The sequence below is a fragment of the Phyllobates terribilis genome, unplaced genomic scaffold (genome assembly GCF_046119375.1).
Source record: "Phyllobates terribilis strain yellow unplaced genomic scaffold, ASM4611937v1 Scaffold_3__8_contigs__length_932513732, whole genome shotgun sequence".
Lineage (NCBI taxonomy): Eukaryota > Metazoa > Chordata > Amphibia > Anura > Dendrobatidae > Phyllobates > Phyllobates terribilis.
In genome coordinates, this window is record NW_027362763.1 from 702,652,480 (window position 1) to 702,665,612 (window position 13,133).

The 13,133-nt window shown below is 42.2% G+C and overlaps 1 protein-coding gene across 8 annotated transcripts in view; it reads right to left on the reverse strand.

Moving 5' to 3' along the window:
• CENPF (centromere protein F) overlaps positions 1-13,133 on the reverse strand; it is an 82,522-nt gene that overhangs the window by 33,620 nt on the left and 35,769 nt on the right. For all 8 annotated transcript variants that reach the window (XR_012318068.1, XM_073671951.1, XM_073671950.1 and 5 more), the window contains exons 9-13: positions 12,861-12,989; positions 11,987-12,109; positions 9,476-9,611; positions 3,041-5,151; positions 241-2,439 (exon numbers count right to left, since the gene is read on the reverse strand). Coding sequence is in view for 7 of the 8 variants with exons in the window: in XM_073671951.1 (XP_073528052.1) it covers positions 241-2,439; positions 3,041-5,151; positions 9,476-9,611; positions 11,987-12,109; positions 12,861-12,989 (4,698 nt within the window). In the remaining variant the exon portion in view is untranslated. The remainder of the gene's footprint in view (positions 1-240; positions 2,440-3,040; positions 5,152-9,475; positions 9,612-11,986; positions 12,110-12,860; positions 12,990-13,133) is intronic.

Below are 13,133 nucleotides of genomic sequence, written 5' to 3' on the forward strand. Positions count from 1 at the left end.
CTGCTTTCTTAAGTTTCCCTACCAAGGTGAGAGACCCCAGTGATAAACAATTAATTTCCAAAAACTAAAAGGGTAGAAAAACAGAATGGGGGTCTTGAAATTCAAGCGATGTATAAAAGAAATTATAGTATCAAGGGGGCACATGCCTTTTCCAATAGTGGCAAAGAACTGTCAACAGGTCAAAAACTACAAAAAAAGGAGGACCAGGGCAGTAAAAAACGTAATGTGCGAAAACTTTACCTTATTTTGAAGAGTCAGGTTTTCCGATTTTGCGGATTCCATCCGTACTTCTAGATCACCACAGGAGGCTTTCAGACCAGTAATGGTGGACTGAAGAGACTCATTCTCTGCCGAAATATTCCGAACCTTCCCTTCTGATTCTTCAAAAGCGATCTGCAGACTTTTGTTACTATTCCTTAGATTTTCACATTCCACTTCAAATCGGGAGACTTGTGAAGAATATTCCTCTTCCCTTTGCTCCGTGTCTTTTATTTGGCCCTCGAGGGCCACCAGTTGCCGAGTCTTCTCATCTAGCAGAAGTTTACATTCTTCTTGTTCCAAAGTAACTTTTTGAAGAGACATCTCAAGGTTGTTGCTGGCCGTCTGGGCCTTCTCCAGTTCTTGTAGCAACTGTTCCTTCTGGTGTTTCACCTTGGATGAAACCTCGGCACAATCGGCCATGGCAGTTTCATATTTTTGGTCAGAAAGATATTTTTGTTTAAGTGACTCTTCCAGTTCCGCTTGGAGGAAATCCTGTTGCTTCTTGGAGTTGTCCATAAACTGGATATGTTCCATCTCTCTATTTTCAAGAGTTTTTGAAATGTTGGCAATTGTGGCTTCTAACTCAACCATCTTCTCCCGGTTGATTTGAAGTTCTTCTTCCAGTTCTTTAAGCTTCTTCCTTAAACATTTTAATTCCATTTCTAAAGCTTCTTTTTGCTCCTTGACTCTTTCTACTTCCTCGTTCGATGTCTCCATTTCCAAGATGGCATTCTCCAGATTCTCTTCGGACATGAGCAATTCTCGTTCCAAAGACTCGATCCTGTCGTTCAGCTTGTCAAATTTACGCTCGCTCTCTTTTAGCTTTTCCAGCCAATGGCGCTTCTTCTTCTCGTCGGCTTCGATCTTCACTTTGAGTTTTTCTATTCCTGTACGCATTTGAGTAACCTCCTCCTGAGCTGAATTCAAGCTGCCGCCCAGCTCAAGTTTCTCACGTTGACACCGTTCCAGAGTTCTCGAAAGCTTCTCATTTTCTGCTTGCACTGTGCTTATTTGTACCTGGAGATCTTGTTGCTCGTTGACCAGGACTTTCTTCTCTTCTTCAAATTTTTGGACCCAATTTTGCAACTCTTGAACTTGCATCTTTTCATTTTCCTGTGAGCCAATCAGACCATCCCTTTCTCTGGTCAACTCTTCAGCAGTCAATTTTGCAGCCTGAAGTTCCTCCTTCAGTGCTCGTAATTCAGCTTCTAATATCTTTATCAGGTCCTTCGAGCTTAATCGAATAGATTCCAACTCCTGCTCTCTTACCTTAAGCTTTTTATACATTTGATCAAGCTCTTCCTTTTCTTCAACTAAACTCTCCAGTTCCTGAGTGAGTTGACATTTTTCAGCCACGACATTATTAAGATTCTCTTGAACCTCATTAAAGGACCTTAAATTGCCCTCACTTTCCTCCTGCGTTCGCTGCCACTTAGACTGAAGGGCATCTAGGTCTGCTTCCAGAGACAGAGCATGGTTCTCGATATTTGCTTTTTCGGATTTCACCCTCCTCAGCTCCATTTCCGTTTGAAGGTAATTTTCTTTCCATTCCTTGCCGGAGATCTCTAGGCTCTCACGTACACTAGACAGGTCGGATATCTTTGAGTTTAGTATCTCCATCGCGTTCAAAGAATTATTAAGCTCTTTTTCAAATTCGACAATCTTATTGGCCGAATGCAATTTCTCATGGGAGATCAACTCAATTTTTCCTAGTAATTCCGATCTTTCGACTCCAAGATCTTTAGATTTATTTTCAAGGTCTTGTATTTCTTGGTCTTTTTTCAGAAGCTCTGCTCTTAGCATCTCAACTTGGGCTGACAGATCTTTTATTTCTGCTACCAAATTCTGGTTAATTTCTTTTCTTTCTGTAAGGCGCTGACAAAGCTTCTGCTCTTCATCGGTCTTTAGCTGGAGACTCTGAGACACATCTTGAGTTTCCAGGTTGTCTACATGGACTCCACTCCGGCCCTTCCGTCTTTTCCTCTCTCGGGAGGAATTCTCATTTTCTTCTTTATCGGTCGGACTTTCACAATTACTCATTGCCATTACATTCTCATCTACACTTTTATTTTCAACTTTTGGACTTTGGTTTAACTGTCCATGAGTTCGCAATTGATAATTTCCCAGAGACAGTCTTCCTATGGGCAGAACGGTGCACATGGTCTGGTTCACGGTTACCTAACAAGATCAAAAAAATAAATAAATAAATGCAAAAAAAAGGATCCAAAAGTTCAACAAATCTCATTAAAAAGAAAATATATTCTATAAAAGTAACAGGAAGAATTTGCCCAAATGTATTTTTGCAACAGATTCTTTTATTTGCTTTCATTTTGGAGTAAATAAATCAAAAAATTAATTTTCTACTACAGCTCCGAGATGGCAAAAGAACTTAAATACAAGTTTAAATTGCAGGCTGTAAGCAAAACTGGCCAATACAAACTTTAAATTAAGTTGTGTGCAACGGCTGCGATTTTTTTTTGTTTTACACTTTTGAATGGCCGTTGTAAATCTTAAATTGTACTGACAGAGCCAAAAATCATGGCAGCAATTTCCAGACAAATTGCCAAATTGTTTGTCCAATAGCCTGAGCTGAAACCAAATATCTAAGTAAAAAAAAGGCATAAAAAATATATAGAAAAGGGGAAAAAAAAATAGCAAAAAAGTATGATCGTTTCCAAACAAAAGCAACAGAGCAAGTCATCTTTTCAGTCGTTAGAAAAAGAAAAAATAAGTCCAACAGGTCACATCTCATAATAAATAATTTCCCAAGCACACTTACATCCTCATTATCAAACGATAGAAGGGAGCACGCGCTCAGGTCGAAAACTTGCAGGTCAAGTCTCGCAGCCTCCAGCTCCTGACTCAACTGCTCCACCTCGGCCTTTTCGGAGGACAACTTTGCCTCCATTTCCGAAGCTTGGTCCTTCAATTTCTGCTGCCAAGTGGCAATCTCAGACAGATGCTGTTTTTGCAACCTGCTCAATTCTTTTTGGTAGACCATAAGCAAATCTTTTATTTCGGGAGATCCGTCGCTACGTACTCCAGAGACCTGTTGCTGTTGAGGAGGAGACTGATCGAGGAGGTAGTCAACAATCTCGCTGGTGATAGACTTCCTACCTCCATGTTCTTCAACCCTTTGCTTTACAGGTGGTGTCGTAAAAGGGTACAAGGTGGCAGATGTTTGGCTCTCCAGCTGCGCAAGATTTGCTAGGGCCAACGTAGTGTCATTGGCTGGTGCCAAACTGAGATGGTCCATATTGATCAACAACGTCAGATTTTCCTCATGGCTCTGTGGTCCAATGGACGGAGGGAATGACGAAATATCTTCTGTTATATCCAAAACAGAATAATCCATCACAATTCCATTGCTGCTGCTAATCAATGTAGTTTCATCAAGGTCATGGAGAACCATCCTCTTCGGTTTTGGACTTTTAGGATCACCTTGAGGGAATTTCTTCAGCTTGGAGTCATTTTGAAGGTCAATCAATTGTTCCGAGACAAGTTCCACCGGCAGATCTTCCCCCTCATTTCTGCTCAGCAATTCTAACCCTGAATGCGCGTTTCTGAAAGAAGTTTCTTTGTCCTTCAGACAAAGTCGTAATTCTTCCAGAGTCTTATTTAGAGAGAACTCGTTTTCTCGAAGCTTGCCGATCAACGTAGACAACACTTCGTTAGAAAGGAGCAGACGACTGTTCTCTTGCTGAAATCTGAAAACTTTTTCTTTCCATTCCTCCATTTCTCCCTTCAAATTTTCATCCTGCCTTGCATTTTCTTCTGTAGACCCATCGACCGGGTTGTCTTCTCCAATACTTCCTCTCTCTGAAGTGTCAATCTTTGCATTGTCTACTTGCGTCTTCTCGTTATTCAGCACATTGAGGAGTTCGACCATTCTTTTATTTTCCTCTGTCAGCTTTTCAATGTCCTTTTGAAGAGAAGTAATTGACCCTCCTAGCATCTCCCTCTCGGTGAACCACGACTCGGACAACAAAGTCAACTCTTGAAGCCTCGTAGTAAGTTCTCTGTTACTTTGACACACGGTTTCTATCTCTGTTTTGGCAAATCTTAATTTTTCTGATAAACTGGTGATTTCTCCTTCTTTTTCTTTGACAACTGAATCAACACTGGGTTCCAGTAAAATGTAGTTTCTTGAATTAGACAAGCAACCTTCGCCCCTTCCTTCGGGGTCAGACACGTGTTTTTGAATTTCTTGCTGATTTCTCAGAAGGTCGTGCTGAATTTGTAAGTCAGCATTTAGTTTTTTCTGCGTCTCCAACTCGTTTTCCAAAACGGACACCCGTTTCAACCAGACATTGAGCTCTTGTGTCTTATGCTCTAGTTCAGATATTTTCTGCAGGAGGTTTTCTATTTCTTTTTGATATTTCTGACTTTCCGACTCCATGTGACTGTTCAGATTTGCGCAGTTTACCCTCTGGACCTCCAGGTCAGCAGTTCTTACATCAATGATGTCTTGAAGGGTCTTTATCTGGGTGTGTAAGTTTTTCTTATCATTTTTCAGTACAGATATCTGCTCTGTTAGTCTTTCAACAGTCGTTTCCATGTCCTCAATTCTTCTACAGATTTCTTCCTTCTCTGTGAAGAACTTGCGAGTGTTATTGTCATATTCATTTTTGCACTGAATCCAGTCTTTACATTCTTGCTCCTTACAATGAAGTCGATTCTTCAAAGTCGACAGCTCCTCCGATATTTGTGCGTGAGCGCTCTTTATTTCAGATAAGTCGTTCTCCCTCTTCTGCAGCAATTCTTTGGCAGAATCCCTTTCCTTCTCCAGATTAGTCATTGTCGCTTTAAGATTGTCAATAGAAGTTGAGTCTTGATAGTTACGTTTCTGCACAGCGGCTTTTATTTCTGCATCCAAAGTGTTATTTTTGTCTGTAGAAGAATAAAAACAATTACATGTACCTTTAAGTTTTTCTTCACCCCTAGACAACATTTATAAGTAGAATTAAACACAAAAAGGTTTTAAATATATTACTTTTCCTCTGATCCTGAATTATATCTTGTATTATACTCAAGAGCTGTGATCACTATTCTGCTGGTGCAGTCACTGTGTACATACATTACATTACTGATCCTGTACTGATCCTGAGTTACATCCTGTATTATACTCCAGAGCAAAACTCACTATTCTGCTGGTGCAGTCACTGTGTACAGACATTACATTACTGATCCTGAGTTACATCCTGTATTGTACTCCAGAGCTGCACTCACTATTCTGCTGGTGCAGTCACTGTGTACATACATTACATTACTGATCCTGCAATGATCCCGAGTTACATCCTGTATTATACTCCAGAGTTGCACTCACTATTCTGCTGGTGAAGTCACTGTGTACATACATTACATTACTGATCCCGAGTTACATCCTGTATTATACTCCAGAGCTGCACTCACTATTCTGCTGGTGCAGTCACTGTGTACATACATTACTGATCCTGAGTTACATCCTGTATTATACTCCAGAGCTGCACTCACTATTCTGCTGGTGCAGTCACTGTGTACATACATTACATTACTGATCCTGAGTTACACCCTGTATTATACTCCAGAGCTGCAGTCAATATTCTGCTGGTGCAGTCACTGTGTACATACATTACATTACTGATCCTCTACTGATCCTGAGTTACATCCTGTATTGTACTCCAGAGCTGCACTCACTATTCTGCTGGTGCAGTTACTGTGTACATACATTACATTACTGATCCTGTACTGATCCTGAGTTACATCCTGTATTATACTCCAGAGCTGCACTCACTATTCTGCTGGTGCAGTCACTGTGTACATACATTACATTACTGATCCTCTACTGATCCTGAGTTACATCCTGTATTATACCCCAGAGCTGCACTCACTATTCTGCTGCTGCAGTCACTGTGTACATACATTACTGATCCTGTACTGATCCTGAGTTATATCCTGTATTATAGCCCAGAGCTGCACTCACTATTCTGCTGGTGGAGTCACTGTGTACATATGTCCTATGCTGATCCTGAGTTACATCCTGTATTGTACTCCAGAGCTGCACTCACTATTCTGCTGGTGCAGTCACTGTGTACATACATTACATTACTGATCCTGTATTATACTCCAGAGCTGCACTCACTATTCTGCTGGTGCAGTCACTGTGTACATACATTACATTACTGATCCTGTACTGATCCTGAGTTACATCCTGTATTATACCCTAGAGCTGCAATCACTATTCTGCTGGTGCAGTCACTGTGTACATACATTACATTACTGATCCTGAGTTACACCCTGTATTATACTCCAGAGCTGCACTCAATATTCTGCTGGTGCAGTCACTGTGTACATACATTACATTACTGATCCTCTACTGATCCTGAGTTACATACTGTATTATACTCCAGAGCTGCACGCACTATTCTGCTGGTGCAGTCACTGTGTACATACATTACTGATCCTGAGTTACATCCTGTATTGTACTCCAGAGCTGCACTCACTATTCTGCTGGTGCAGTCACTGTGTACATACATTACTGATCCTGAGTTACATACTGTATTATACTCCAGAGCTGCACTCACTATTCTGCTGGTGCAGTCACTGTGTACATACATTACTGATCCGGAGTTACATCCTGTATTGTACTCCAGAGCTGCACTCACTATTCTGCTGGTGCAGTCACTGTGTACATACATTACATTACTGATCCTGAGTTACACCCTGTATTATACTCCAGAGCTGCAGTCAATATTCTGCTGGTGCAGTCACTGTGTACATACATTACATTACTGATCCTCTACTGATCCTGAGTTACATCCTGTATTGTACTCCAGAGCTGCACTCACTATTCTGCTGGTGCAGTCACTGTGTACATACATTACATTACTGATCCTCTACTGATCCTGAGTTACATACTGTATTATACTCCAGAGCTGCACTCACTATTCTGCTGGTGCAGTCACTGTGTACATACATTACATTACTGATCCTGAGTTACCTCCTGTATTGTACTCCAGAGCTGCACTCACTATTCTGCTGGTGCAGTTACTGTGTACATACATTACATTACTGATCCTCTACTGATCCTGAGTTACATTCTGTATTATACCCCAGAGCTGCACTCACTATTCTGCTGGTGCAGTCACTGTGTGCATACATTAGATTACTGTTCCAGTACTGATCCTGAGTTACATGCTGTATTATACCCCAGAGCTGCACTCACTATTCTGCTGCTGCAGTCACTGTGTACATACATTACTGATCATGAGTTACATCCTATATTATACCCAAGAGCTGCACTCACTATTCTGCTGGTGGAGTCACTGTGTACATATGTCCTATGCTGATCCTGAGTTACATCCTGTATTGTACTCCAGAGCTGCACTCACTATTCTGCTGGTGCAGTCACTGTGTATATACATTACATTACTGATCCTGAGTTACATCCTGTATTATGCTCAAGAGCTGCACTCACTATCCTGCTGGTGCAGTCACTGTGTACATACATTACATTACTGATCCTCTACTGATCCTGAGTTACATACTGTATTATACTCCAGAGCTGCACTCACTATTCTGCTGGTGCAGTCACTGTGTACATACATTACATTACTGATCCTGTACTGATCCTGAGTTACATCCTGTATTATACCCTAGAGCTGCAATCACTATTCTGCTGGTGCAGTCACTGTGTACATACATTACTGATCCTGAGTTACATCCTGTATTTTACTCCAGAGCTGCACTCACTATTCTGCTGGTGCAGTCACTGTGTACATACATTACATTACTGATCCTGAGTTACATCCTGTATTATGCTCAAGAGCTGCACTCACTATCCTGCTGGTGCAGTCACTGTGTACATACATTACATTACTGATCCTCTACTGATCCTGAGTTACATACTGTATTATACTCCAGAGCTGCACTCACTATTCTGCTGGTGCAGTCACTGTGTACATACATTACTGATCCTGAGTTACATCCTGTATTGTACTCCAGAGCTGCACTCACTATTCTGCTGGTGCAGTCACTGTGTACATACATAACTGATCCTGAGTTACATCCTGTATTATACTCCAGAGCTGCACTCACTATTCTGCTGGTGCAGTCACTGTGTACATACATTACATTACTGATCCTGGGTTAAATCCTGTATTATACCCCAGAGCTGCACTCACTATTCTGCTGGTGCAGTCACTGTGTACATACATTACATTACTGATCCTGAGTTACATCCTGTATTATACTCCAGAGCTGCACTCACTATTCTGCTGGTGCAGTCACTGTGTACATACATTACATTACTGACCCTGAGTTACATCCTGTATTATACTCCAGAGCTGCACTGACTATTCTGCTGGTGCAGTCACTGTGTACATACATAACTGATCCTGAGTTACATCCTGTATTATACTCCAGAGCTGCACTCACTATTCTGCTGGTGCAGTCACTGTGTACATACATTACATTACTGACCCTGAGTTACATCCTGTATTATACTCCAGAGCTGCACTCACTATTCTGCTGGTGCAGTCACTGTGTACATACATTACATTACTGACCCTGAGTTACATCCTGTATTATACTCCAGAGCTGCACTCACTATTCTGCTGGTGCAGTCACTGTGTACACACATTACATTACTGATCCTGGGTTAAATCCTGTACACTCCCTTTAACTTTCTGTCCATGCAGGGAATTTATAGCCAATACAATGACGTCAGTGATATCGCTGCATCTACTTGAGTTCCTCTATAACGAGAAGTTCCCTGCATCGTATGAACGTTCATTTCTCTGGAAACAAATCAAAAGTGCATTAAATTGCAAAAAAAAATACAAAGAGCTGCACTTTTTTTGTGATTTGTTCCGGGGAGAGCATAAAATCACTGAGCCTTGTAATTACTGCTGTATCACAGGCAGTGGCGGCTTTGCTCTGTTCTGCGCATCTTCACTCTGCAGAGCTCTTATTGCATCTCTGACTTGACGCTGGTGTTATAGCCCAGGGTCGGCGTGTAATCACTCCCCGAAATATCTCATTATTCCAGAACCCATTTATCAAAGTCGCCGGTTCAACATTTGTTGCATTTTGTTATTGGTTATTAGCATAACACTGACATTTAATAAGCATCACGTACGGAGATTACTGAGATTCTGCCTTTAGTGTTGCCCCCCACCTCCCCCCCATCCTGCAGCCAAATAACTCCAGACAGTGGTGCAGGGGGCGCACTTACTTTTCAGCTCCTCTATAAACACTTGGTTTTGCCGTAGAGTTTGAGTCGCGGTTCTAAATTCATCTTCTAATTTCAAATTTTCCTTCGCTTTATGGTCGAGTTGACTTTTAATTGCGTTTTGCTGAGACCTGGAATCCTGAAAGCAACAAACCAAATTAGGAGACAGATTATTCCGAGGGGGCAAGTAATAAAAGTTATTCGGGAAAGTGCTATCTTGTATCCATTACTTAACAGAAACACTTCTGTACGGGCTCCGAGAACTTCTTAAACTCCCTTGTTGTGAATGATCAGCAGAGTCCCAGCATTGTATCAGCAGAGGCCCAGCATTGTATCAGCAGAGGCCCAGCATTGTATCAGCAGAGGCCCAGCATTGTATCAGCAGAGTCCCTGCGGACTCCTCACCAGTACTGCTACTTTTTCATATTAGCTTCTTTAAGAAGTAGTGCCCCAGACTACAAAGATCCAGGATAGTGCCCAAGCCCTGGCCGGGACCCCCGTCTCCACTTTCAAGTCATTATGGAGCCATAGGCTTCCGGCCCCATCAAGCTTCATCCTGTAGGCTGCTGTAAGGCCTGTAGCCTACCAGACATCAGCTTCTCCGAGCAGGCGGCGCACTGATGTCACAGCATTGTGCTGCTTGCGCTGGCCCGCTCTGATCACGGGTGGAAAAATCAAGGCTTGGTCGCTCCGATTAGGCGAGCAAACACAATATATTTTTGCACATTACATACTTTCTAAAAGGAACCAGCATCTCCTGCTCCTCTCTCCATGCACTTGGAGATCACGTGACTGCCGGGTCCAGAGAAAGAAGCACTGTCAGCGCTTCTCATTCTGTATATACAGCATGTTTTCAGCTCTGTGTATATAGAGATCAAGAAGGCAGAGATAGTAATAAAACATCTCTGCCTTCTCTATAGGGAGTCCGGGGTGTCTCTGACATCCGGCTTTCTGCTCTTGCAACCGTGTGATCTTAGTGCAGCTGCTGACTCTGCGTTCCGAAACTACCCCATCTTTCTTCCTTTGCCTTTAACGACATGGCAGTGACACCCACCTACAGTGTAAGAGCAGAAAAATCTAAATTCTGCATCCCTTGAAGCCTTCACAACAACTGTCAGGGAACATCTTATGATGAGTGCGCTCAGATTAGATGTCATTCCTGCCGAATCCTAAACCTAAACATCCCAGAAATGGGGGGGGAGGGGTTACATAGTAATCTCTAATTAAGTCTGCTGTATTTTTTATTTTTTTTTTATACATTCGTTTTTCCTCCTTTTTCGGAAAGTCATTACTTTTTTAAAAAATTTTTCCACCATCATTCATTTTACCATATAAAATACTGATAAATGGAGCAAAATTATATAAATAAAAAAAAATAGCATTTCCGGCCATGTTTTTGACGCTTCATTTCTATAGTATTCATTATGTGGTAAAGATGACACAGAAACATAAGTCTCCAGTTCATTATGATTACAGGGATACCGAACTTAGAAGGGTTTTATTTTATCAGTGTTTTTATATATTTTTAGTGTTTAAAAAATAAAAAATAAATCTTTGAACAAATAAATAATTTGGTTTCTCTGGGTTTTTTTTCTGACCCCTGTATGATGGGGCTGTGTGAGGGCTTTTTTTTTTTATTGGACCCATTTTGGGGTACATACAACTTTGCTTGATTGATTTTTATTGCATTTTTTAGTGGTGGAGTGAACAGAAAGGGGAGTGGAGAAACCAAAAAAACTCATCTTCTGGACTATTGATTTTCTTTTTGGGTTGTTCATCTTCTGGGATAAACATTAGATATTCTATTAGTTCTGACAATCTTGCCAGACAGTGACAGAAGCCATTTTAAAGCCTTTTGAGTATAGATATCGAAAAGCATTGCAGTCCACATTTCTCAGCTTTAAGGGGCTGATAACAGAGACCAATAGAATACAATCAGATGTACTGCAAAGACTTAAAGGGGTAGTTTAATTTTATTTTTTTACTTAAATGTATGTATTTGGGGCTAAAAATCATTTTTGCAATTGGGGGTCATTAAAAATGGTGCACCATTTGGCTTTTACAGACTCTCTCATTCGCTGCACATTCAACTTTGATGCAGTCTGTGGTTATAAATGAGCTGAGAGGAGCTCAGAAACAGGCAGACAAAAGAGTAAAAAACTCCCCATCAGACTGAGCTCACTGATGGACTCTCAGTTAACTCATTCTGCATCTTGCAATAGGCCGTGCACCACAGAGGATATAAAAAGGCATATGGTGCAAAATAGAAAACCAAAAGCAAAAATGATTTATACCCCCAAATATATGCCTTTAAATTAAAAAGTAAAAATCCATCCACTTGGACAGAGAAGCACTGCAGTTTTCTGCGCAGCTGGCGGGTGAAGCACTTCAGAGAGGGGCGACGTTACCAGTGTAGCACTTTGGCTCCTTCTCTCAGGAACGAATACCCCTTTAAATGAGCATCAGCCCAACACTTGGGGTCCGGGATTAAGGGCAGCCTCTCTTTCCATTTACCTCCAGCTCCTTCTTCAGATCGGTCAGGTGATTCTGGCCAGCAGACGCGGCTTGTTCTGCTCTGGATAACTTCTGCTTTAGATCTTCTACTTCATGTTCCAACATCTTCTTCCCGTGTGTCGCCTAAGGACCGGACATAAAAACGGACAAGGACCCCCGGGGGTCTCAGTAACGACGCAGACTTGTGGCTACCACAGATTGTCGGTCACTCACACACAGACCAATCTCATAATTTCCATTATCTTGTAATTACCTTCAGAGCAGCATTCAAACTTCTGTCAACTAACATGTAAAAGCAACTCTTCCTTCAGTGGCGTTATCCCATTACCAACATTTATCACCCATTCTCTAAATACTTAATAAAGGTTTGATCATGTTGGGGCCCGACCACTGGAAACCCCGCCCATCACGAGAACGAAAGTGGAGCGCCCCCTGTGTGAAAGGAGCAGTACTGCGTGTGTGACGATCGCTCCAGTCACTGTATATGGGGGCACTACTGCTCCATTCACACAGGACTTTAGGACCAGTGAGGGTCTCAGAGGTCAGACCCCCCCCCCCCAATCAAATAAACATTTACAACTGACCCCGTTAAAGCGGACCAGTTATTTCTCCTGACATGTCTGTGATCATTGCATGCTCCATATCTTTTTTTTCTGAATTCTTGATGCTGTTCCTCTGTTATTCCTCCTGGAAATATATGGGGGAAAATAGACATCACAACTACCAGGCTGGTCTGGGCAGTGTGGGACTGATTGGGACCCTCTCGATAAAGGGAATGTTAACACCCATTATACGTTTCCAGGAGGAATAGCTGAGGGTTCTCCACTTGTGACATTATGGCAAAACTCAAACTAAAACCTATGAAGCGTCATACCCGGTCGAGCTCGGACTGGATGGCATTACACTGGTTCTTGGCTTGCTGGGACTCCTGACTCAGTCTGCTTCTCATCTGCTCCAGTTGTTGCTCCACATTCTGCAGCGAGTTCTGTCGACGTAACAGCTCCTGCAATACAGCAGTAAGAGCTATAGGACAGCGGGCAGCTCAAGAGGACAGCGGGCAGCTCAACAGGACAGCCGGCAGCTCAACAGGACAGCGGCAGCTCAACAGGACAGCCGGCAGCTCAACAGGACAGCCGGCAGCGGCAGC